We start from the raw sequence: 25398 nt of genomic DNA, 5'->3' as shown, positions 1-25398 counted from the left end.
TCAGTATCTCATCTGTGGCAGGTTTCATTTAATAGAAAGTACAGATTATTTCTTACCGTATCTAATGATTCCCAAACGTATGTTTTCTTTCTTTTTTTTTTTTTAAGTTTATATATTTATTTTGAGAGAGAGAGAGAGAGAAAAAGACCACACAGATGGGAGATGGGCATAGAGAGAGAATCCCAAGCAGGCTCCACACTGTCAGTGCAGAACCCGATGCGGGACTTGAACTCACAAACTTTAAGATCATGACCAGAGCCAAAATCAAGGGTTGGATGCTCAACTGACTCAGCCATCCAGCCACCCCTCAAACTTCTCTTTTCAACTTAGCCTGCCCACCCAAGGCCTGGCCTATATTTCTAGCAGTCTCTAATACAGACTTTTTTTTCCCTTCCATTTCTTGTCCAGGGCTGCTAGCCCAGCCCCCACACGCAGTATGTTAGCCAGGGATTCCTCATATATATATATATATATACACACATATATATATATGTGTGTGTGTATATATATATATGTGAACATATATATAATAGGTTAACATATACACATAAGCTAATTTAAGTTCTCCTCTATTTAAAGAAATTAATAGGGAACATGAAGCTATTCAAGAAGCTATTTCAAGTAAGCATATATGATTCACAGGTGCTGGAAAATATTTATTGAATATCAATTTTAGCTTTATAACTTGACTAAAGAAGGGTAAGAAGAGTAAGGCCTGAAGGAAGTGGAATATTCAGGAGGTGGAAAGAGAGGCAAAGAATGTCAGGTAGAAAAAGTTGCCTCTGTGATTTTTTAACTTTTGTCTTATTTTTCTGTTGGGTGTATTTTTCTGTTGGGGTGTAATTATTTAGCCTGTCGGCCTGACATTCCTCACCCCCAGTCTATATCTGTTACATGGGAATAGTCCCCGGTTGCTAGGAGGATTGAATGAGGTGACCTGTGTTAAAAGTGGCATACAGGAGACTCAAAATACTTCTCAGCAAACTGAGATAATCCCTCAGCAAATTGTAGGGTTGTTTCTTACTTGAGGCTCTGGCCTACTAGCGACAGAACTAAGACTAATTCAGGTGCTAGAAGAAATGAATAAGAGTACTTGTGTGCATTTGAGCAATTACTTCAGACATCTTCGGATTCAGTTCTTCCAAAAGGAAAGACTCAAAATCACAAAGAGAACAATTAGTTCTTTATAATAATAGCCTGTGACTTGTGTTGTGAGAATTCCTTGAGATAATTCAAAGTGTTTAGAACGTGCCAGGCACGTAGTAAGAACTCAGTAAGTGTTCATTGCTTTTATTTTTATTGTTTCTCATGTGTTTAAAAAAAATTTTTTTTAGGGACGCCTAGGTGGCTCAGTGGGTTAAGCGTCTTACTCTTGGTTTCAGCTCAGGTCATGATCTCACGGTTCATGGGTTCAAGCCCTGCATCAGGCTCAGTGCTGACAATGCAGAGCCTGCTTGGGATTCTGTCTCCCTCCCTCTCTGCACTTCCCCTGCTTGCTCTTGCTCTCTCTCTCTCTCTCTCTCTCTCTCTCTCTCAAAAATAAATAAACCTTTTTTCAATAAAAAAAATAAAAATAATTTTTTAAAGTAAACCATTTTAAGGAAACCAAATGTATGTGTTTTTACAGATAGAGGCAAATTGCCAATTAGAATGTGCATCTAATTTAGAAATTCAGTAGGAGCTAAAGAAATCTTGATGGTTTTCTCGCATTTATCTTTTTTTAAAGATTTTAAGTAATCTCTACACCCAATGTGGGGCTCGAACTCACAACCCTGAGATCAAGTCGCACGCCCTACCAACGGAGCCAGGCAGGTGCCCCAGTTTCCTCACATGTTTAAAGATCTAAATCTCTAGCTATTGGAATTTAGAGCCTACGCTCTCTCTTGCTCACTCTTCTTCTCCCAAAAAAAAAAAAAAAGTCAGCTTTTCTTTATTTCAAAGTAATCTGCATTCTGTGATGATACTCGTCGGTAAGACATGGGAATGATAGTAGGAAGGCTCCTATGGGAACCAGGTTGGTGGGGTCGAGACTCCCTGGACCAAGAGCTGGGAAACCAGAGGTAGTTCTGGCATTTTACATACCAGAATGTGACCTTGGGTAAATCACATAACCTCTCTGGCCAAGTTTTTATTTCTATTAACTAATATACCCCGGTGGCTAATAATATTTGAGAAAGCAGCAAAAGGACTGTTTTCTACCCCGTTAAAAATCACCTTCTAAATGTCCACATTAGCAATAGTAACAACATCGGCAACAAAAAGCTCTTTAAAACAGCGTGGAAACACTGTTGTTTCCCTTGGGCACCCGAGGCATCAGAGCAGCACCCCCCCCACCCTTGAATTTATAATTGTTAATTTGCATCATTCATTTTTCTGAAGCAAATCAGTACATTTTGAAATCCATATTTTGCGGAGCTAGTTAACTAATTGCTGCAATCAGCAGCAATTTATTTTCTAACAGGGCTGTTCAAATCACTCTGAGGTTGCCATACCGTGTGGTGTTTTTTATGATCATGTTTTTAACGATGAGTTTTAATAGGGGAAAATGGTTAATCTGTTAATATTCTCCTGAAAACGCTAACGTTAATCCTGTATTTTATCTTTACCCAAAGGTAACTTAAGAGGCCATAGCAGAGTCATTGACCCAGGGGGTGCACCAGCTGTTGGAGAGGCTGTCCCATTTAGAAGGACCAAGAGAGGGAAAGAGTACCCTGTTTTCCCTCTTGTTTGGAGACCCTCATTAAATTACTCAGAAACAATAATCAGATAGCTGCTGTTCAAGTTAATGGCACCTCTGAGTCCCTGTCAAGAGAGCTTTATTTAATGCGCAACAGACCTGGAGAGATGCAGGTGCTTTTTCAGGCCCTCATTTAATTTAAGCTGCTTTAGTTGGCATGGCAACTAGTTGAGACATCTGGGAGACATTATGCTGGGGATTGAGACTTCAGAGAATTTCTGCTGGAGCAAAGCAGAAACCTTATCATAAAGTGGTGTGTGTTGCTTCTAAATTTCTGAAGCTATACTGTTAAATCTTCAAATTCAGGAATTGTATTGTACAGAGAAATCAAATTTTTAAAGGTTGGCCTGTTTGTTGGCTTGTTTTCTGTGAGGAAAAAACTCCTTTATTTGTGGAGTGAAAAATGTATTTCCCCTGAAGGATTTACTTTGCTAAACTAAAGCTTGATAAAACTTATTCTCTGCAGAGTAGCCTATTTAATCACTTTATAAAAATAATACATTTAAAAATTTTCAGTCTTTTATGTTTAAAAAGATTTTAGAGGAAGGGCGCCTGGGTGGCTCAGTCAGTTAAGCGTCCGACTTCAGCTCCGGTCATGAGGTCATGATCTCACGGTTCCTTGATTCGAGCCCCACGTCGGGCTCCGTGCTGACAGCTCAGAGCTTGGAGCCTGCTTCCGATTCTGTGTCTCCCTCTCTCTCTGCCCCTCTCCTGCTCGTGTTCTGTCTCTTTCTCTCAAAAATAAATAAAAAAAATTTTAAATAGAAAAGATTTTAGGGGCGCCTGGGTGGCGCAGTCGGTTCAGCCAGGTCATGATCTCGCGGTCCGTGAGTTCGAGCCCCGCGTCAGGCTCTGGGCTGATGGCTCGGAGCCTGGAGCCTGTTTCCGATTCTGTGTCTCCCTCTCTCTCTGCCCCTCCCCCGTTCATGCTCTGTCTCTCTCTGTCCCAAAAATAAATAAAAAACGTTGAAAAAAAAATTTTTTTAAAGAAAAGATTTTAGAGGAGAGGAAAGCATCTCTGCACACAGGTAATAAGCAAAATGGTAAAGGTGGACAGGAGCTTTGTGTGGTTTTTGCCCTAGACTTTCCGGTTCATTTAAGTTTATTAACCTACCCCCATTCACTTTTTTTTGTTTTTATTAAGTTTTTTATTTTAATTCAAATGTAGGTAACATAGAGTGTTATGTTAGTTTCAGGTGTACAATATAGTGATTCAGCAATTCTCTGCATTACTCAGTGCTCTACCCCATTTTCTTTTAAGTCAGCTTGTCATCTTCAGCAGAGGTATACTCCTTTTTTTTTTTTTTTTTAATGTTTATTTAAGAGAGAGAGTGTGTGCTTGCAAGCAGGGGAGGGGCAGAGAGAGAGAGAGAGAGAGAGAGAGAAGGAGACAGAGGATCCAAAGCAGGCTCCATGCTGACAGCAGAGAGCCCAATGCGGGGCTCAAACCCGCAAACCATGAGATTGTGACCTGAGCTGAGTGAGACGCCCAGAAGACTGAGTCACCCAGGCGACCCTCTCTTTTCTTCAGTATTATAACAGGCAGTTGAATGAAAGAGTTTTCAAGTTCACAGATCCTGAGGACAGTGATGTGGTTATCTAGTCATTTGTGTTTAACAGGGGGAATACCCTCTAGTTTATATTTTATGAGAAATTATACACATAGGCATGTGGTCTTAGTAGAGAAGAATTGACTTTACCATTTGAAATCATGCTTTATATTCATTTTGAATGCCTTGCTTTTTGACACCTGGTAATACTTTGCTCTGTGTTAGGTAGGCTTACACCATATGAAATTGTTTTTCTTGGTCAAAAGTGGTCCAGTGTTGTCAGTTCAAATGCAGTAGATTTAGGGTGAACAACACCTTGATCAGGAAATACATGTTTTATAATGCTAAATGAAATGTAAGAATTTTTTTCTGAAATGAGTAATTATTTCTAAAATATCTGGTTATAGAGCAGTACCCATTCCAGCCAGCCAGTGTTTTCCTTTTCCCCTTTCTTTGAAAATGTAGTCTCTGTTAGAAGAAAGCATATGACATTATTTCATACTTACTCTCTGTTTTTGGCTTTTGTATCGTTTATTCCTTTTATAAGTCAAAGCAAGATTTTTCAAGTGCCAGCAATATGAATTCAACCCGATAACTTGAAAATTAGATGTTTTCTCTCTGCTACTTGCATGCATACCAACTGTCACTACTAACAGTAAAGATTCTGGCATCACAACTTGGCTCCCAGTTTTGTAGATACGAAAGGCAGAGTAGAATATAACCTGCTCTTCACTTCCGTGCAAGAACTTTTCAATCCTCGCAGGAACAAAGAGTTGTCAAACTCAGCAGACGTGCCTGACATCCCATACAGATAAGTGCTTCATACTGTCTTTAGGAATTTTTTTTTTCCTGGAGTAAAATCTCAAGTTGACAACATTTAATACAGTGATAGCAGTTATGACGTGTCTCTGTTTTTGTTTTGTTGTTGTTTTATGTGTAATGTTTCTTTGTTTTTGCCCCTTGATATTTCTGGAACCAATTCAAGAATATTGGGACTTCTGCTTAAGGCTTACTGGTGCCAATAGAAGTTTTTTCTTGTCTCTATGATTAAGAGTTCCTAGTGGGTGGAAATGATGAAATAGAGAACAAAAAGATTTCCTAGTGGGGAAAAATATTTTCAGTGCATACAAGAGGGAAATAGTAAGATTCAGATACTCTTTTCCTATCCCGCAGAAGACCAAAGCTTTATTCCCTGGAGACAGCATGAGCTGAGCTGTCGTGTCTTTGGCCCCTTCCCCAACTCCTACAGAACCTGGCAGCCTGGCCTGTGCCTTCTAAGACAGAAATTTGGAAGACTTCTCAGAGAAATGGATTAACCCAAGAGAAAGGATCTATATACATAATCGAAGACCCCTTATGACACAAAACTGTAAAGCGCTAAGCCCTCCCACAGAGCCACATTACAGTCAAACAGTAATAACCTAAATGTCCAGTGATAGGGATTGCTTAAGTCATGACATAATCCATAAGATGGAATACTATTTAAAGCACCTAAAATTATATTAAAGAACTGGATTACCATGAAAAGATGTTCACAAGATATTTTAAATGGGAAAAAGAAGCGTATGTAATATGTTCTGCTTCAACACCATAATTCCACTTAAAGGAATATATTAAAAAATAATCCGATTCACATAAAGATATAGATACATAGATATGTGATGTTTATCTCAGGTTTGCTTAAAATATAATTAGAAATAACTTGGGTTTTCAACAACGATAGGTTGGTTAAATGAATTCTACTCATTCATTTGAACACTATATGGTCATAAAAATTCTGCTTCATTAGAATTTTTTTTTTTAATTTTTTTTTCAACGTTTATTTATTTTTGGGACAGAGAGAGACAGAGCATGAACGGGGGAGGGGCAGAGAGAGAGGGAGACACAGAATCGGAAACAGGCTCCAGGCTCTGAGCCATCAGCCCAGAGCCCGACGCGGGGCTCGAACTCACCGACCGCGAGATCGTGACCTGGCTGAAGTCGGACGCTTAACCGACTGCGCCACCCAGGCGCCCCTTCATTAGACTATTTAACAAGGCACCTGGGTGGCTCAGGCGGTTAAGTGTCCCGACTCTTGATTTCATCTCAGGTCATGATCTTGCGGTCATGAGATCAGTCCCTTTGTCAGGCTCTGTGCCGGGCTTGGAGCCTGCTTAAGATTCTCCCTCTCCCTCTCCCTCTGCTCCTTCCACACACTTGCATGCACCTGCACACACTATGGCAAAAAAAATTTGGGGGGGGGGTGCCTGGGTGGCTCAGTTGGTTGAGCATCTGACTTCGGCTCAGGTCACGATCTCACAGTTTGTGGGTTCGAGCCCCGCATCATGTTCTGTGCTGCCAGCTCAGAGCGTGGAGCCTGTTTTGAATTGTGTGTCTCCCTCTCTCTCTGCCCCTCCCTCACTCACGCTCTGTCCCTCTCTGTCTCAAAAGTAAATAGACATTAAAAAAAAGTTTTTTTAATTTTTTAAGAATATTTAATAACAGGAGAAAATGCTGTATTTTATTAAGAAAGCAGGCAGCAACACCACATTTATGTTACAGTCCCAATTTTAAATATACATACATGTATGCATGTACAACATTTTCACAAAGATGTTATAGGTTCATTCAAAGAGGTAGGATTCTGGGTCATTTTTCTATTCCTTGGCTTTCTTGTATTTCTCTAGTTTTATACAGTGAAGGTTTTCTTTAAAAACTTTTTGGGGGGCGCCTGGGTGGCGCAGTCGGTTAGGCGTCCGACTTCAGCCAGGTCACGATCTCGCGGTCTGTGAGTTCGAGCCCCGCGTCGGGCTCTGGGCTGATGGCTCAGAGCCTGGAGCCTGTTTCCCATTCTGTGTCTCCCTCTCTCTCTGCCCCTCCCCCGTTCATGCTCTGTCTCTCTCTGTCCCAAAAATAAATAAATGTTGAAAAAAAAAAATTTTTTTTTTTAAATAAAAAAATAAAAACTTTTTTGGAAATTTTCAAAAATACAGAAAAGTAGAGACAGTAGTATAATAACTATTATTTACCTGCTACCCACATTCAGCAGTTGTTCATCATTTTGCCAGTCTCACCCTCTTTCCCTTTTTATTGAGGGCAAGGAAAGGAAGGCTGAAGGTATTTTAAAGTAGATCTCAAGGGCACCTGGGTGGCTCAGTTGGTTAAGCATCCAACTCTTGATTTCGGCTCAGGCCATGATCTCCTGGTCGTGGGATTGAGCCCCAAGTCAGGTTCCGTGCTGTGCGTGGAGCCTGCTTGGGATTCTCTCTCTCCCTCTCTCTCTGCCCCTCCCCTACTCTTCTCCCTCTCTCCCCCCCTTCCCTCTCTCTCTCTCTCTCTCTCAACCATAAATAAATGTATTTTTTTTAAGTAGATCCTAGACTTCAAATCATTTTACCTATACTTAAATTTGCATTTCTAACTGATAAGGGCCTTAAAAACCTATTATGTCATTATCACACGTAATAAAATTAGCTAATTCCATACTATTCCCTGATTTCCTTAAAGATCTTTTTTTTTTTAATTTGTTCTAATGTTTATTTATTTTTGAGAGAGAGACAGAGCACAAATGGGGGAGGGGCAGAGAGAGAGGGTGACGAGGGTGACACAGAATCCGAAGCAGGCTCCAGGCTCTGAACTGTCAGCACCGAGCCTGATGCGGGGCTCGAGCTCATGAGCCATGAGATCATGACCTGAGCCAAAGTCAGATGCTTAACCAACTAAGCCACCCAGGCGTCCCACTCAAAGATCACTTTTTTAGTCAGGTTTGTTTGAATCAGATTCTAAACACAGTCCATATATTGCATTTCATTATTACATCTCGAGACTATTTTATCCCAAACATTCCTACCTTCTCTTCTCCTCACCTACCCAACCCCCCCCCTTTTTTGTCATTGATTTGTTGGAAAAACTTTTTCAGAAGAATGATCCACTTTGTGTTTAGCTGATTGCTTCTTCATGGTGTCTCTTTCTCTTTTATTCTCCATGTTTCTAGTAAACTAGTAATTAGAGCTAGAGGATTCGTTGTATTAAGGTTTTTTTTTTTTAAGACCTGAATACTTTCTGGGCAGTGGTGTGCATCTTAATAGAGATACAATATCTTATCCCACATTAAGTGTTGCTAGGTTGAGTGGTGATTTGAGGTGATGCTGATAAGTCTCATCCCTTTCAAATGGTTTTAGCAGCCATTGATAATTGATGCCTGTATCCGTGATACCATAGACGTTGAAAAATGGCAATTTTTATTTTTTTTACTCATCTAACATTACTTCTGCATTCATTAACTGAAATTCTTCTATTAAAAAAACACAGTAAACATTTAGTATATTTTATTACAGTTTTTAAAAATATAACTCAAAAAATGAAGGGAAGATAAAACCCAGCCATTGAAACAATCTTAAACATAGTCAAGACTGAGTTCTACTACTATGTAACCTTAGATAGATTACTTGCCTTCTGGTAGCCTCAATTTCCTCATCTGTAATTGGAAGTACTAACACCTCCCTCATAGGATTGCCATGAAAATTAGATGAGATGATATATTTAAAATACTAGTAGAGTATTGTTTATCTAGTGGGTGCTCAGTATATATTAGTTCATGTACTCAACAGATGTTTATAGGAGACTTAACTGTAATGCAGGCATTTGTTTCTGACAGTTTGGGATGGACTTGTGAACAAAACAGACAAAAACTCTTGTCCTCAGGGAGCGGGACTGGGGAGGCCAACAAACAATAAACATAATAAGTAAATTATGGAGGAGAAGTACTAAAGGGAAAAAAGAAAAGGTAGAGATGTGCAGGGGGATAGCTGTTGTATAAAGCATGCAAGGTGCGGTACTGGGGTGGTCAAGGTAGGCCTCATTCAAAAGATCAGATTTGAGCAAACACACAAAGGAGGTGAGAAAGTTAGCCGGGATGTCTGGGAAAGCCCATTCAGGCAGAGGGAACAGCTAGAGCAAAGGTCAGAGTGTGTCTAACATGTTTAGAGAATAACAAAATAGCAAAAATGGTAGGAAAGGAGGTCAGAGCAGTAAGATGCCAGATCTTTTCTGGCCATGTAAGGACATTTTAAGGACTTTGGCTTTGACTCTAAATGAAATAAGCGTTTGCAGAAGAGTGACATAATCTGGCTGTCATTCAAAAAGATTGTCCTGTGAAATGCAGCCCCCCCCCCCCAAAAAAAAAGGTGAATTGATGAATGCAAAGAGCCATGGATAAACATGTACTAAATCAAATTGTTAAGTATAGAATCTGGGTGGTGGGTATATATATATGGGTGATCACTGTTTAATTCTTCCAAGTTTTCTGTGTGTTTAAAACTAAAGAAAAAAATGTAAGGGGTGCCTGGGTGACTCAGTTAAGCATCCAGCTTCGGCTCGGGTCATGATCTCACGGTTCATGGGTTCAAGCCCCACATCAGGCTCTGTGCTGACAGCCTGGAGCCTGCTTTGGATTCTGTGTCTCTCTCTCTCTGCCCCTCCCCTGCTTGCATGTTCTCTCTCTCTCTCTCTCTCTCTCTCTCTCTCTCTGTCAAAATTAAATAAATGTAAAAATGTATAAGCTATTAAGAATAAAGTCTAAATCTAAACCTGGTAATAATACCATAATTTAACTGATATGTATCATTTTGTAGAACAATTCTAACATGTCACTGAAAACTGTTCCTAGGAAATTCTGCATGCTAAATCTCATTTCCTAACTAATCTTCATTATGGAGTAGAATATAATTCTTTGGAAAGAATCTGATTAATAAAACCTCAGATAAAAGTAACCTAAGAATATAAAAACCCTAAAAATTATGTTTTCTAGATAATAAAGTAACTCAATGTATAGACAAAATAAAAATGTAACAGTCAAAAGTTTATTCTGTCTCCTGTGTGTTAGAAATCTAGGGGTCTTGGGCCATAGGAGGTAACGGTGGACATGATAAGAAGTAGTCTAATTCTGTGGCTAAATTATGAAAGAACCAACAGGATTTTCTGATGGATTGGAGGTGGAGTGAGAGAGTAAGAGAAATCTAGGATGACTGCAAGGTTTGTGGTTTGTGGTGTGAGCAGCTTGCTGGAAAAATAAGTTTTCTGTGGGAAAGCCTACAACTAGAAAAAGTGATTTGGTGGGGGAAAGATGGAGAATACATGTTTGGACAGTTTGAGATGTCAATTAGACATCCAGAGGAGATGATGAGTAGACAGTTTGATGAACGGGGTTGGACTTCAGGAAACAGGATTAACTAGAAATACAACGTTGGGAGTGATCTGCAAGTATGCTATTTAAAGTCTTAGGATTGGATCCACTTGCCCAAGAAAGTGCGTGTGGAAACACAAGAGGACCAAGCCCTGGGACATTTCAACATTAAGTAATTGGAGAAGAAAACAAAGGAGGATTGAAAAGGAACAACCAGTGAGAGAGAAGAAAAGCCAACAGTCAGGTGTTCTAGAAGCCATTTGACCTAAATGTTTCAAGGAGGGTGTTTTGATTGTGTGTCAAAGCATTATCAATTAGTTCTCCTCCCTACTCTCAAGTTGTTACTACTTGTTTTTGCTAAAACGTTAAATTAGAAGTGTTTTTAAATCATTCTCCCCAGATAATGACCACTTACTACAAGAGTCTTTAAAGTTCATAAAAGTAAAAACCAAAGCCTAATAGCACTTTTAAAAAAATTTATTGTAAGTTTTGAAGGCAGACGCCTTCTCATCTTTATTTTTTTATGCCTAGCATTTACCCTTACAGTGAGCATGTAAATGCTAAAACACGAGTCCCCGGACCCTCTTAGTTCATTTATAGCTCATGCTAAGCACACTAAGACTACAGATGCCCCTTAAGATGGACTATATCTTCTAGGACTAGCTGTGGGACAGTCAGTACTGGCACAAAAGGTGTTTTACAGGGTGTCAAATGGGTTGTCCTTCAAAAAGATTTCATAATCTCGCTCTGGAAGAAGAAAGGTAGGATCTGAAGAACTATGTAAGAAAGCAAAATAACTCTGCAATCCAGTAACAGCTATGCTTTTTTTTTCTTTTCTTTTCTTTCTTTTTTTTTTCTTTTTTCTTTGCCTGTTCCCGCTTTCAGTTATACAGGGGTAGGGGAGCCTTAGTGTTTTAACCCAGAACATGAAACTAACTTTCACGAGGTATCGGAAGAATTTAAAGCCTGTAGGAATCTCCCAAAGTCAAAGGTACTCACCCCTTGTCTTAAGGAAGGTTAAATTTAAATCATAAAATTCACCCAGATTTGTAATGAATCATTAACTGTGGGTAGGAGTAAGACCTGAATCTGTCCTATTCTAGATACAGCAAAAGTTATATTCACAAGAGTTGAATTCTACATCTTCATTTCTCCCCATGCTCCAGCCTATGGTCATCGACCATGTGTTGATCGAACAAAACCCTGAAGGTATAAGAGTAAAAAGCATAGGAAGCTTAAAATTTAATAAGGGAGGCATAAATGTAAAAAAAGAAAAAAGTTAAATAACAAAACAAATTATTAAGATTGGAGGAAGGCTTGGATTTGAACTAATCATTTTATACATTTCTAGGAGTATTATACTTTATAAAGTAACTTAAGCCACAGTAGGTGGGTAGATTGTCATCCTTTCCATTGGTACCTTGGTGGCCTAGGGTGAGACCCCCAACCCTCTCTTGTTTGGATTCACAGGATGCTCCAGTAACATGTCTGAATAGACACCGAGACTCTTTGATCTTCACATTCTTCCTGGCCTGGCTGTCATTTAAAACATTTATCCTTATTGAGAAGATATTTGCCAATGACCTATCTGATAAAGGGTTAGTATCCAATATATATAAAAAACTTATGTAACTTCACACCCAAAAAATAAATAATCCAATTAAAAATGGGCAGAAGACATAAACAGACATTTCTCCAAAGAAGACATACAGATGGCCAACAGACACATGAAAAGATGCTCAGTATCCCTCATCATCAGGGAAATGCAAATCAAAACTACAATGAGATGCCACCTCACACCTGTCAGAATGGCTAAAATCAAAAACACAAGTGTTGGCAAGGGTGTGGAGAGAAAGGAACCCTGGTGCACTGTTGGTGGGAATGCAAACTCGTACAGCCACTGTAGAAAACAGTATGGAGGTTCCTCAAAAAGTTAAAAATAGAACTACCCTACAATCCAGGATTGGCACTGCTGGGTATTTCCCCCCCCCCAAAAAAAAAAACAAAAAAAAACAAAAAAACACTAATTCAAAAGTGTACATGCACCCCTATGTTTATAGCAGCATTATTTACAATAGCCAAATTATGGAAGCAACTCAAGTTGTCCATCGATAGATGAATGGATAAAGAAGATGTGATATATATAAAGGAATATAAATGGGTATACAATGGAAAATAATGTGATATACAATGGATAAAGAAGATGTGATATATATAATGTAACAAATGGGTATGCAATGTATATAATCGAATATAAAAAGGAATGAAATCTTGCCATTTGCAACAACCATGGATGGCTCTAGCGAATATAATGCTAAGTGAAATGAGTCTGTCAGAGAAAGACAAATACCATATGATATCACTCATAGTGAATTTAAGAAATAAAACAAATGAACAAAGGGGGCAAAAAGAGTCTTAATTATAGAGGACAGTTACCAGAGGAGGAGGTAACTGTCCCCACCTACAGGGGAGGATGGGTGAAATTGGTGAAGGGGATTAAGAGTACATTTATCCTGATGTGCACTGAGTAATGTGTAGAATCTGTGAATCACTGTGTTGTACACCTGAAGCTAATAGAACACTGTATGTTAACTACACTGGAATTTAAAACTTAATTTAAAAAATATTTACCCTTATTTTTCTTTTATAATGCTAATTATAGAGGAGTCACTTAGTTTATGTCTGCTAACTTTTAAATGGTAAATTCTTTAATTTTGGCAATTTTTTATCTTGTGAGGGCTGGAATTCTCACCTTTGTCATACTGTCTAGAAGCTTTCTTTCCTTAAACTTTCTCCAGCCTTAAGAGTGGAAGTTATTCTTTAGACCTAGCGCCTACTTTGAGGGGATTGGGACTGAATTCTCTGAACTCTCCTTAACTTAAAACTTCAAGATATGTTGTCACAGAATTGATGCAGAGTGACCTACATAAAATTATCGTCTCTCCTCAACCACTCAGCTCAGATCATGTCAAAGTTTTTCTTTATCAGATTTTGCGAGGTAAGCTTTTCTTTGTGAAGAAAAAGGTAGTGTCACTGTATACGTGAAATGTTTTGCTTTTCATTTGAACTTTAATCTGACCTCCCAAGGCTTTCTTCTTCCCTAAAGACTTTTTTCTTTTGACCAAGGTCAAATATAATATTCTCTATACTTGATGTTAAATAAGAGGCTTTTTCAAGGGTGGCCAAATGGTTCTTATTTTCAGTGATGGAAGAGAAAGCCCTAATTCATGACTAGGTTAATCTAGGGAGTAAATAAGCAAGAGGGTTTGTCAAACCCCGTGGTCTGTCACAAAGTTTCCACTAAACAGCCTTTAGTAGGGATATGTGACTGGCATCAGATAACTCAATTAAAAAGTAACTTGTGTCATCCAGACATTTATTCTTCAAACCAGCAGTACATAAGCCTGATCAAAGTGTTGGCTGGTGTACCTGAGTCCAATTCTAGAAAAGCAAAATGACTCTTAAAGCCAGAGCATCAAGGAGACTGAGAAACAGCCAGCTAAATAATTCTCCAGGCTGGCTCACTCGAGAGCACCAACCTGATGGAGAGGCAGTTTGAGCCGACATTGATGGAGCTTCTTCTGGCCATCAGGTGTGTCCTTCGGAATTTTGCTGTTACAAATGGAGAATTGTTTAAAGCTGAAACAGCTTCCTTACCTAGTAAAATATCCTCCCCCTGCCCCTCCCTCACTAGGATTTATAGAATTCAGACATTCTTTATAGAGGTGAAAAAGCATCTAACAACAGAATGAAAGCACAGCGTTAAAACCACGATGTTCACTTTCTGTGGATTTGTTGACATTCTGTGGTGGGGGACAGAATAAAGATACTGGATACTGGATCTTTTTTTACACTTGAAAAAAATACATGATTTACTGTATTTTGTTCAGAAGACTCAGCCTTGAAGCTGTGACCTTTTTTTAGCAGTGCTACAACCCTCGGTCTTTTAAGGTGTCAGAAATATTGTAAAGTGATTAATTATTACCCTCTCGAATCTCAGTGGTGGAGAATACTACTGACAGACCTGGGCAGGTTGCTGACTTTTGTCTTCCCAGTAAAAATCTGCCCTGGGAGAGGCTCCCCGGTGGGTAATGGGAATCCCAGGGTGACGGTACCAGCAGCAGAGCTCCAGTGGCCAACCCACACCTAGGAGCAATTTGAGGACGTTCGTATGGTCAGCTTTAATTCCAGTGCCTGAAAAGCTTATCTATATTTAAACCTAAATCATCTTTTGAATGATAGGCATGATCTGCAGATTGTGCAAGCCTTTGATGACACTTTATTTTACTGTCGCAAAATTACAGGTTTTTTGAGGTAGGGCTAAGTCTAGCTTTTAATAATGTTTATTAGGCCATCATTTAGAGAACAGTCTTAAATCCTGTACTCTCTGTTTCTGTGGTTTTCCCCCCAAATCATTGGTTGAGTGAAAGGAATTAAATATCTGCAATTAAATCCGTTTGTTATTTCAGGTTTGAAATATCTCCATTCAGCTGGCATTTTACATCGAGACATTAAGCCAGGGAATCTCCTTGTGAACAGCAACTGTGTTCTAAAGGTAGCTTTTCAGTTTATTTGAGTATCTGAGAAAAATTTAGAATGTCAAGGCAGGATTAAGAGCAATGTGTTTTTGTGAAAGAGTTAAATTTGTTTTCATCGCTTTGCCAAAAATGAAAGAACCCAGGTTTCCCTAGCAATGTCACTAGTCATGGCCACAGTAACTGATTTGTAGTCTTGACTCATGGTTTCTTCATGATAGCTTGCATATGTTTTAGAAACACTGAAATTGGAATTACAATGTGACCAGAAAGAAGATGGAGAAGGTGATTTCTTTTTCAGTTGTTCCATTGTTAAAAGAAGTACACATCAAAAGGAATATTGGAAAACCAGTAAGCTGTTTATATGAGAACGAAGTATGGCTTTTAAGAAACCTGTAGCATTTTTATACCCTGCGTGACTGAGGTAGTAAAGTAGGGAAGTGGAAACACAAGTGAAAGTACTAAGCCAGGAAAGGGTTAAATGTATTTGCCAATATAGTAGCCAATCCTGCTACCCCCTCTGAGGGGGTATTGATTACAGGATTAATTGTAGTTAGTAGCTCCAAAATCTCAAGCCATCAGTTTCCATTTTACTTTCCCCCAGTGTCTCCATCCACCCACCCCCTCACCCCTGCCCGTTTTTTGTTAGAGTGAGTGGCTCACCAATTGCAAAATCCACATATGTGCGCCTCCCTGCCTCCAATAGAGAGATGTATTCATGGAGCTCCTAGATCGGAAGAGAACCACCATACCTTCCCCATCATAGAAGGTAGAGATAAGGGCCTTCCTAGAGCTGTGCCATCCTGTGTAAGCAAATTTAAATTCCGTTTAGTTTGTGAGTGGCTACAGTATTACATGGTGCTTCAGTCTGCAGTGAATACTGTTAACGTTTCAACTGATATATTTGAAAAAAACTGGTTTTTAAATGTTGCCTGCTTTATAAGTAATCAAGCTGTCATTGTTACTTAGCTTGATGGCAGTTAAACTAAATATTAAAAGCAAGTGTATAAATGAATATCATTTTGTATTTTAAATGCTTTCTTTAAACTGTGGCCCAATTTTCTTTAAAAGCTGGTATGATATACTGCTTTAGGATAAAATTCTCCCTTCATTATAGCCTTCAAGAACTGTTTCTGATTTAACTCTGGAAAGATTTTTTTTTTAACTATTTTTCATAATTTCCCTGAAAACAACTAGTGTCGTAGTGCAGTCTCTTTCCACAGAGAAATTAATTGTCCCCAGTGTCTACTGAAGTAAATATTCTTTCTATAGGTCATTGAGTTCATTCCCCTGCTACCTTTCCCCTTTTTGAAGAGATCTGCAACCTATTCCCACAACCCTCATTGTAATTAAAAACAAACAAACAAAAACAAAAACAAAAAAAACCTTAAGGATTCTTTATTCTGTTCAGACCAAATCAGTTTTATGACAATTTATGCCAGTTTTTTCTTGTTTTGGTTTCTGGTTGGAGAATTTCACAAAGCATTTTGTGTAGAATGCTTGATGCCATTACCTGCTTGATATCCGTTAAAAACAGTTTTTTAATGTTTATTTATTTTTGAGAGAGAGAGCACGAGAGCACACAAGCCAGGGAAACGCAGAGAGAAGGAGAGACAGAATCCCAAGCAGGCTCCACACCATCAGTGCAGAGTCTGATGCGGGGCTCAGATTCACCAACCACAAGATCATGACCAGAGCGGGATCAAGAATCGGGGGCTTAACCAACTACACCACCCAGGCGCCCCTGAAGTCTGTTTTTTAAAATCATTAGTAATGGTATTGTAACTTCTGGCTACATAAATGAGTAACTAGAGGAAAATGTCAATTATGAATAAACCAATACACAGATCAGGATAAATTGAAATTGTGCCCTGTTCCTTTGACTTGTCCAAGCTGCCTACTTTAAAAACCCAGAATGGTTAGGGGGCTTCTGGGGTGGCTCAGTTAGTTGAGCATCAGATTCTTGATTTCAATTCAGGTCATGATCCCAGGGTCGTGGGATGGAGCCCCACATTGGGCTCTGCACTGAGCGTGGAAACTGCTTAAGGTTCGTTCTCTCTTTCTCTCTCACTCTCTCTCTGTCTCTCGCTAAAATAAAATAAAAATAAAACCCAGAGGGGCGCCTGGGTGGCTCAGTCGGTTAGGCTTCGGACTTCAGCTCAGGTCATGATCTCGCGGTCCGAGTTCGAGCCCCGCGTCGGGCTCTGGGCTGATGGCTCAGAGCCTGGATCCTGCTTCCGGTTCTGTGTCTCCCTCTCTCTCTGCCCCTCCCCCGTTCATGCTCTGTCTCTCTCTGTCTCAAAAATAAATAAACATTTTTTTAAAAATAAATAAATAAATAAATAAAACCCAGAATGGAATGTCAAGCTATGGACAAACTAATTCTGCCTTATCAGATGTACAAATTCATCAAAAATAATTATGATAAAACATTTCTTTTAAATTATATCCTTTCATATTATGAATATATTTTATTTCCTATTAAGCACAAAATGGATAATTTTGTTGGAAATCTCATTATCTTTTTGGCTATCTGATCATATAAACTTCTTACTTTGGGTTTAGCTTGTCTTCCAGATAAATTGCCAAAAATGACTCCAGACTGATGTTTTTAACAAGGGACTTGCTTTATAACAAAATATTTTCTGTCTGGTGGGTGGTTGGTTGTTTTTTGTTGTTGTTTTGGTTTTTGGGTTTTGGGTTTTTTTTACTCTAAATACAAGAAAGATAGGAAAATGGATTAAAGTTCTTTGGTTTTTGTTTTGTTTTAAAAGATATCCTAAAACACCATGGCATTTTAAATATTATGTGTTATTTGAACCCTAGCCTTTGGGAGGATTTGATAAGCAACTTAATTTTTTTTAATGTTTTTATTTATTTTTGAGACAGAGAGAGACAGAGCATGAACGGGGGAGGGTCAGAGAGAGGGAGACACAGAATCTGAAACAGGCTCCAGGCTCTGAGCCGTCAGCACAGAGCCCAACACGGGGCTTGAACTCACGGACCGTGCTATCATGACCTGAGCTGATGTCAGACGCTTAACCAACTGAGCCACCCAGGCGCCCCGATAAGCAACTTATAGTTTGGTTGTTGTTTTGTTTTGTTTTGTTTCCTTTTTTGCTATGGTTTTCCAACTTTTTTTTTTTTAGCTGTCAGACCCTTTTTTCAAATAAAATCGTAGGCTGGGACCTCAACTTAGAACAGTATTATTTTGTCGCTTCTAACACTGACTCAATGAAGTTAATCAGTGAGAATGCTAAAGTTTGGAAGACCGTTACTCTCTTGTCTTAGCCTCAGTGCTCCCCCTTTCTGTTTTGTTTGCCCAGTTTCAAGAAAGTCTTAATTCCTGAAAATAAGCAGAAGTTGCCATCGGTGGCACTGCTGTTGTCCACTAACAGCTCATCTTGCAACTGCAGCCTCTCAGTAAACAGAAGTAACAGGAAAAGATTCGTTTTTCGGACTGCATGTAAATTAACCAATCTTCCTCATCTACTGTTGTGTCGCCAGGTTCCAGCATGCTGTCCAAAACTTGAGAGGCATTAAGTTAAATATTTACGGCACGAAGAAAAGAATGAACCTAGTGGCACTGGTATCCTACAGTGTGCCACATTTTGACATATTCACACATTTGAGTGTGAATTAGTATTTTAAAAATAGATACATGTGAAGTTTAGGACTCAGTTTGATTTAAAGAAATTTTATTACGTGTATTCTGTAATGAGAGTGAACATAGTTCAGGAAGTCTTCAAGATTGGCTCTTTTTTTTTTTTTCTTATAATGCTTCCTCAAGAAGCCTCGAAAATACATAGTTTGGTTTCTACATTAAACCTAGAAATGTGCGTTGAGCTGTCTTTTTGGTTTAGTTATCAATTGAAAAGACATTAAAAGTGAGAAGAATATTTTTAAGATCATCATTTTATATAGAAATAAGGAAGTTTGAGCCTTTTTCCCCCCTCTTATACCGATCAGATCAAATTATACATTGACACAAATATACCCTACCTGTATCATTGAAAACTTCTGAGTTTGGAGATCTATCATGATTTTAACTTTTTGGCTATTTTGTTTTACTTTACCATTTGTAAATACATGTGTCTCTTTAACAATATTTTGATAATCTTTTCTATTTAGATTTGTGATTTTGGATTGGCCAGAGTGGAGGAATTAGATGAATCCCGTCATATGACTCAGGAAGTTGTTACTCAGTATTATCGGGCTCCGGAAATCCTGATGGGCAGTCGTCATTACAGCAATGCTATTGACATCTGGTCTGTCGGATGTATCTTTGCAGAACTACTAGGACGAAGAATACTGTTTCAGGCACAAAGTCCCATTCAGCAGGTATGATTTTACGTTAGGCTGTAGTAGCTTTCAATTCTGTTACAGATTTAAAGGAAAAAACCACCTTGCACACATGTCCTGGGCTTATTCGTTGTACTGTCTGCATTGCTTTTAGCAAATTCGGGTTCACTTAAAATTCAGAAAAGTTATGAAGTTGAAGATTACAGAGAGATTCATTTTGTAACTTACCGGCCTATTAGAGGGAGTGTTGGCTTTATTACTTGCGCTGATGCATGTAACCGTTTGCAGAGGTGTAATCTTCAGTTGTTAGATTGTCTCTGTTCTTTCTAACTGAATGCGTCCAACTTGAAAATGTATTTGGTGGCTTAATGTACTTACTCTTTATGCTTAGAATATAAATTTTAAGTGTTGATTTCCTTAAATCTGAACATTTAGAAACATTTCTAACCTTTGTTTTGGAGCTACAATATTTAAATATGGCAGAGAACATTAGAAGCTTATTAAAAGGTAGTTTTAAGAACCCATTCATGATACTTTATCTGCCCTAAGAGCTAATTCATTATCATATTTTCTTGCGATAATTCCTAAGTATTTTTTTATCCATAAATCCTAACAATGCAAACATAAAGTTTGCATTAGAATAATGTAACAGTGATGGACTCGGGCTGCAGAATCAAATCGATGGGTTCTAGTCCTAGCTCTGCCACTTACTGTCTAGTCATTCTCAGGCAAATTAGAAGGTTCTGAGGACTGTTGTGCAGATCAAATAAAGCTGGAAACGCGGCCAGGCACACAGGGAGCTCTCAGCAAATGTTAGCAACTGTGAGAGTGGTGCTATGCCAGGATGATAGGTATGCAGCAGTAAATAAGACAAGGTTAGTTCCTGCCTTCGTGAAACTTGCACATGAGACAGAAAATAAAGTCTACAAATAAACATAAACCTAAATAATGATACATTTTGTGAAGAAAAATTGAACCAGGGGATGACAATGGAGCAGAGCAGTGCTAAAGGATTCTCTCTCTGAAGGGATGACGTTTGAGGAGTACTCAAGTGAAATGGGGGAGCGAGATATTGGGAGTGTTCCAGGAAAAGGGACAACCCACATAATTACGCCTCTGAGGCAGGAACAAGTGTGGCATGTTGGGGGGATGGCACAATCGAGGAGGAGGTTGTAGGAGACAAGGTCGGAGGGAGAAAGAGCGCCTGACTGTGATGACCTGATAAGGACTTTGGACTTTATTCTGTCCAAATTGTAATGGAAAGCGGTATGAAGGTTTTGAGCAAGGGAGTATTGAGATTTGATTGATCACATTGTAAGAGATCACCCTGACTACTGAGTATCTTTGTAAATAATTCATACACCTGACCCAAAGTGGAATTGTTTCTACAAAGAATTAACTGATACATTAGAAACTGTATATGCTATGATCAGCATTTAGTTATTTTTCTGCTAAACATTCCAAGTCTATTTTTATCAAATTTCCATCTTAAAAATTGATCCTAGCGATAAAAAATTGTCATATATAATTTTAATGTTGGGTACTATTGACAGTACCCACTTCACTATTCGACTTTTTTAGAGAGTAGATTTTAATGGACTTACCTGTAAGACCATCATGTCTGCACATAAGCAGCTGCCATACAGAAAAGCTTAAATAAAAGTTAAGGTGTTCAAATCCTGTATATTGAACCAGGATCTTGGGTTGCTACTGAAAAGACTCTGTGTGTGTGTGTGTGTGTGTGTGTGTGTGTGTGTGTGTGTGTGTGGTGTGTTGTGTGTTGTGTGTGTGTAAAACAATGTATGCAGGAACTGGCCTGGGATTCAGATACCTTATTTTCTAGAGAAATGCATGCATCTTGAATTTGCCAGTATGATGTAGCCAGTAACAGATAACACTATCTATCATCAGTGTATTTTAGTATGAGAAGTCAAGATCTAAAATAGGAAAAGAGGCTAACTTCTAAATGGAAGTAGTCATTTTCTGTAGCATTTTCTCTGTATCTTTGAGAAATGAAAACCCTAGGTGCTACAGTACATAAAAATATTTCTCATCCATGGATCTAACCCATTGTAGACAACTTTCTGAATGTTTCCATTTGTTTTCATGAGCCAGTTATTTTCTTCTGCCTTTAGGTTAGTAGTTAGAGGTCCATAAGTATCACCAACACACTTTTCCCAAAAGGCTTTGTGTAGAGATCTTTTATGGAAAACAAGCTACTTGATCATCCCCATTATCCTAGAGGACAGTGATCCTTATATAGACCTCATTGTTTTCATAAGTGCAGAAAAATGGTGCTTTAGGGGCACCTAGGTGGCCGGTTAGTTAAGCATCCAGCTTTGGCTCAGGTCGTGATCTTCCAGTTCATGAGTTCTAGCCCTGCATCGGGCTCACTGCTGTCAGCACAGAGCCCACTTTGGATCCTCTGTCCCCCTCCCTCTCTCTGCCCCTCCTTTGCTTGGGCTCTCTCTCTCTCAAAAACAAATAAACAAAAAAAAAAAGGAAATAAAATGGTGCTTTATATCTGGCAATCCCAGTACCAGAAAATGAAGTATTCTGTAGGTAGGAATTTTCCATCCTGGAAGAATCCGAATGACATATTATTGCTAATTAGGTTATGAAGTTGGAAGAGTTTTAGCACTACAGAAAATTGTGGAGGTGGTGTCCGACCTACCAAGACTTGTGAGAAGACCATTTTTTATTGTGCTTTGCTAACTAAATGTGGTCTTATTCAGTATTATAGTCTTCTAAGAACCGCAGTTTTCTGCCAGTGTAAGAGATTTCTAGCATACCTAGAATGTAAATGAGGTGTTCTGGCCCACACATCAATAACTTAGCTTTCATTTCAGATGTGAATGTTCTGAGTAGTTCCTAAATCACAGCTGCCTGATTTATGGATTAGCTCCTTGATGAGCCTGAATCCTTTGGAAGCATCAGAATCCATTCTTTAACTGTTTGAAAAGAACAGTCATTAGCCAGGAGCAAAAGAGCAGTTCACCTCTGCAAGGATCATAGATACCATGATATCAAGACCCAGGGTAGGTAGATGCAGACTCCTAAACTACTATAGCCTTAGAATGCCATGCTTGCCGAAACATAGTTCATTTCTGTCATCTGGATTCCTAATAAAAATATTTTTCTGGCCTTTTAAAAGTAGTCCAGAAAGTGAACATAGGGGCTCCTATCAGTTAATTTGGAATTTGCCTTAAGGTGGTGTTGTGTTTTTTTTCCCTCCAAATTAGGTCCTTGGCCTTGAGTGATTGAAGAGTAATGGAAAGTTGTTTCCATGAGATCTTACTATAGCCATCTGTATTTCATATTTCCTTGTAGTTGGATTTGATCACGGATCTTTTGGGCACACCATCACTGGAAGCAATGAGGACGGCTTGTGAAGGCGCTAAGGCACACATACTCAGGGGTCCTCATAAACAGGTAACATGATAGGGTGGGGATCTGTATTTGGTAACCATCTGGGCAGGATTTCTCTTCCGACAGAATAATGAGTTAAGACTGTTTAAACAAGAACATTACTTACGGGTTTTATTTATTTTTTATGTCATGGTCATAAATAAGAAAATGTTAAATATTTGTCAAACTAAGTAAAATACCATAATCCCCAATGCTTCAGGAGAAAATAAATACTGTGTAGCACCTAAATGACCCCTGGCTTTTTGTCTCCTGGTTTTTGATGTGTCTGGGAAAATTACTGGGGTGGAGCTTTCACTCCAGTGCCATACCTCGTACATGTACATCAAGATGTCTTTTCTAAATACTGAGCCAAAATACTCAGTACCTCTTACTCCAACTACGAGGATGAAGCTATTTCTACTGTACTCTTTCCACTAACACAGAATCAGATGTAAATGTTTTTAGAAAAGAAGTATGGAGAGAGATTGCCAGATTTGTACTGATCAATATTACTTATAACCAGACAAGTCACTGTTGAGGAAGAGAAGACGGCTTTTATCTCCACCTGTTGGTTTAGCAGCATTTTTTAGAAGCACTTTTCCTAATCCACTTTGGACAGAACAGCTTAACGATGTGAAGAGTGAGCAAGGAAAATACTTTTCTCGGGAACAGCAAACTAAACAGAAAAGAGGAGGCTTGAACAAGAAGATTCAGCAGCTAATTTTCCTGGGCTCTGCCTTGGTTTCTTTCAGATTGGGCATTTAGATGATCTGATGGATCATCAGGACGGATTGATCTGAATGACCAAATGGCAGACTGACTTCGACTCTCCGCTCAGATTACCAAACAGACATTTAAGCAAGGCCTTGGCCTTCCCCTGGCAGTTTCTCTCTGTAATTCCAGTGTGAATCCACAGCTTCCATTCTCACAGGCATAAAGGGCAATGAGTAAAGCGTGTTCTCTTCTAAAACCAGCCCGAACTAGAAAAATAGAGATGTAGATGCTGGGATTTTAAATAGCCCCCTGCCGGTTACATCCCTCTACTGCATTTAGTTTATAAACTATGAAATAATTTCGGGTCCTAATTCTCTTAGAAAAGCACACAGTAAGTCTTAACCTAGAGAAAGGTTCTGTATTAATATAAGGAACCCAAAAGATCTATTATGTTCTATTTATTGGCCGTCATCAGGAATGTTAAAGAAATTTATCAATACCTCATGGTGAACATGCCCTTGGAACTAGCAGAATAATTTTCCTGTTTTACTGACCTCTTTAGGTCTTTCCTGACTAAAAGCAGCCAGTAATGAAATGTGATTAAGATCACATACCCTGGTGCCACCCTTCCAACTCTAGAGGAATTTTAACTATTGCTAGTGGTTGCCAGCTAATTAATCCTTTGTCAGAGCTGCTAAACAGCAGCTGAGAGAGCAAGGCTTCCTAAGGAGTTTCCTGCCTGCCTTCTAGAACAGCTGGAAAATGTAACATACTGCACCAAAAGCAACTGCTGTCCTTTGAGCATTCCTGGCAAGTGAGTCCTTTTCCTACTAGAAATTTTAAAAATCTGTTAGTTATACAGGGCGCCTGGGTAGCTCAGTCAGTTAAGCATCTGATCCTTGGTTTCAGCTCAGGTCGTGATCTCACAGTTCGTGAGATCAAGCCACTCTGCTGATGCCACGGCGCCTACTTGGGATTCGCTCTCTCAGCCTCCCCTCCACCCCCACCTCAAAATAAATAAACTTTAAAAAATAAAAATAAAAATCTGTTAGTTGTTAAAACCTAGAAATTTCAATTAAATACAAAAATAATAAATATATTATTGTCTAAAATGAAGGAGGGGAGAAAGAAAAATTTAAAGTTCTAGATTTATTTAACCAGTTAAATAGGTTAAGATGTTAAGCAGAATTTTTTTCCTATACATTTTTGCATGAGTTGGCCTCTTAACAGTAACGCCTCCTAGAGTTTATTATTTTGCTTATCATTAAGATTAGTGATGCTCTTAAGAGAACTCCACAGTAAAAGTTAGGGGTAGCCCTGGCTAGTCTTGCTGTTAGAATATTTTGGTTTTGAAGAGACTAGTGGGGTGGAAACAAACTAGGAGACTAGTGGGGTGGAAACAAACTAGGAGACCATTTTTGCCCAGAGGCTAGATACACTTTATACAAAACTTTAAAGTTTTATCTTTAGATACTATTATAACCAGTGCCAGAAATGGTCTCCTGAATGAGGTGTTCATGGGCATTGAACACTAATCCAGGTAGATTTGTATATCATATATAATTGAATGTAAATAAACTTAGCATATTACTTCGTTCCATTTTTTCCCCCAGTATGGAAATTCAGGTTTTTATCCACGTTTGCTAGTAGATCTTTATAGCACCATTACTCTCAAGAGAAGTTAGCAAACCCTTGAAGCTCTTCACTTAAGCCATCAGTCAGACTCTGCCTTTTCCCTTCCCACTCTCTCTACCCCTTCCCTTATGCCCATGATGCGTATCCTTCATGCCTCTTGGCCTGTTAGCAACTGCTTAAAGGTATCTCCATTCACATTACAGCCACTTAGACCTGAGATTGGAAGACACATACACACCCACACACAAGTATATTGGTATGTAGCCATTTGGATTTTTTTCTTAACTTTAAAAAATTAATTGGGTTCCAAATCCAGTATATACACTATAGCTTGTGTGGTTCTGTACATCAAGA

At 38.9% G+C, this 25398-nt stretch overlaps 1 protein-coding gene across 1 annotated transcript in view; it reads left to right on the top strand.

Moving 5' to 3' along the window:
* NLK (nemo like kinase) overlaps positions 1–25398 on the top strand; it is a 165407-nt gene that overhangs the window by 121245 nt on the left and 18764 nt on the right. The window contains exons 4-7 of the mRNA XM_003996503.6: positions 13342–13448; positions 14920–15005; positions 19117–19326; positions 22618–22719. Of these exons, the coding sequence (XP_003996552.1) occupies positions 13342–13448; positions 14920–15005; positions 19117–19326; positions 22618–22719 (505 nt within the window). The remainder of the gene's footprint in view (positions 1–13341; positions 13449–14919; positions 15006–19116; positions 19327–22617; positions 22720–25398) is intronic.

Source organism: Felis catus, chromosome E1 (assembly GCF_018350175.1).
Source record: "Felis catus isolate Fca126 chromosome E1, F.catus_Fca126_mat1.0, whole genome shotgun sequence".
In the NCBI taxonomy this organism is placed as follows: domain Eukaryota; kingdom Metazoa; phylum Chordata; class Mammalia; order Carnivora; family Felidae; genus Felis; species Felis catus.
The sequence above is the reverse complement of the archived record's forward strand: the minus strand, read 5'-3'. Positions and strand labels throughout refer to the sequence as shown.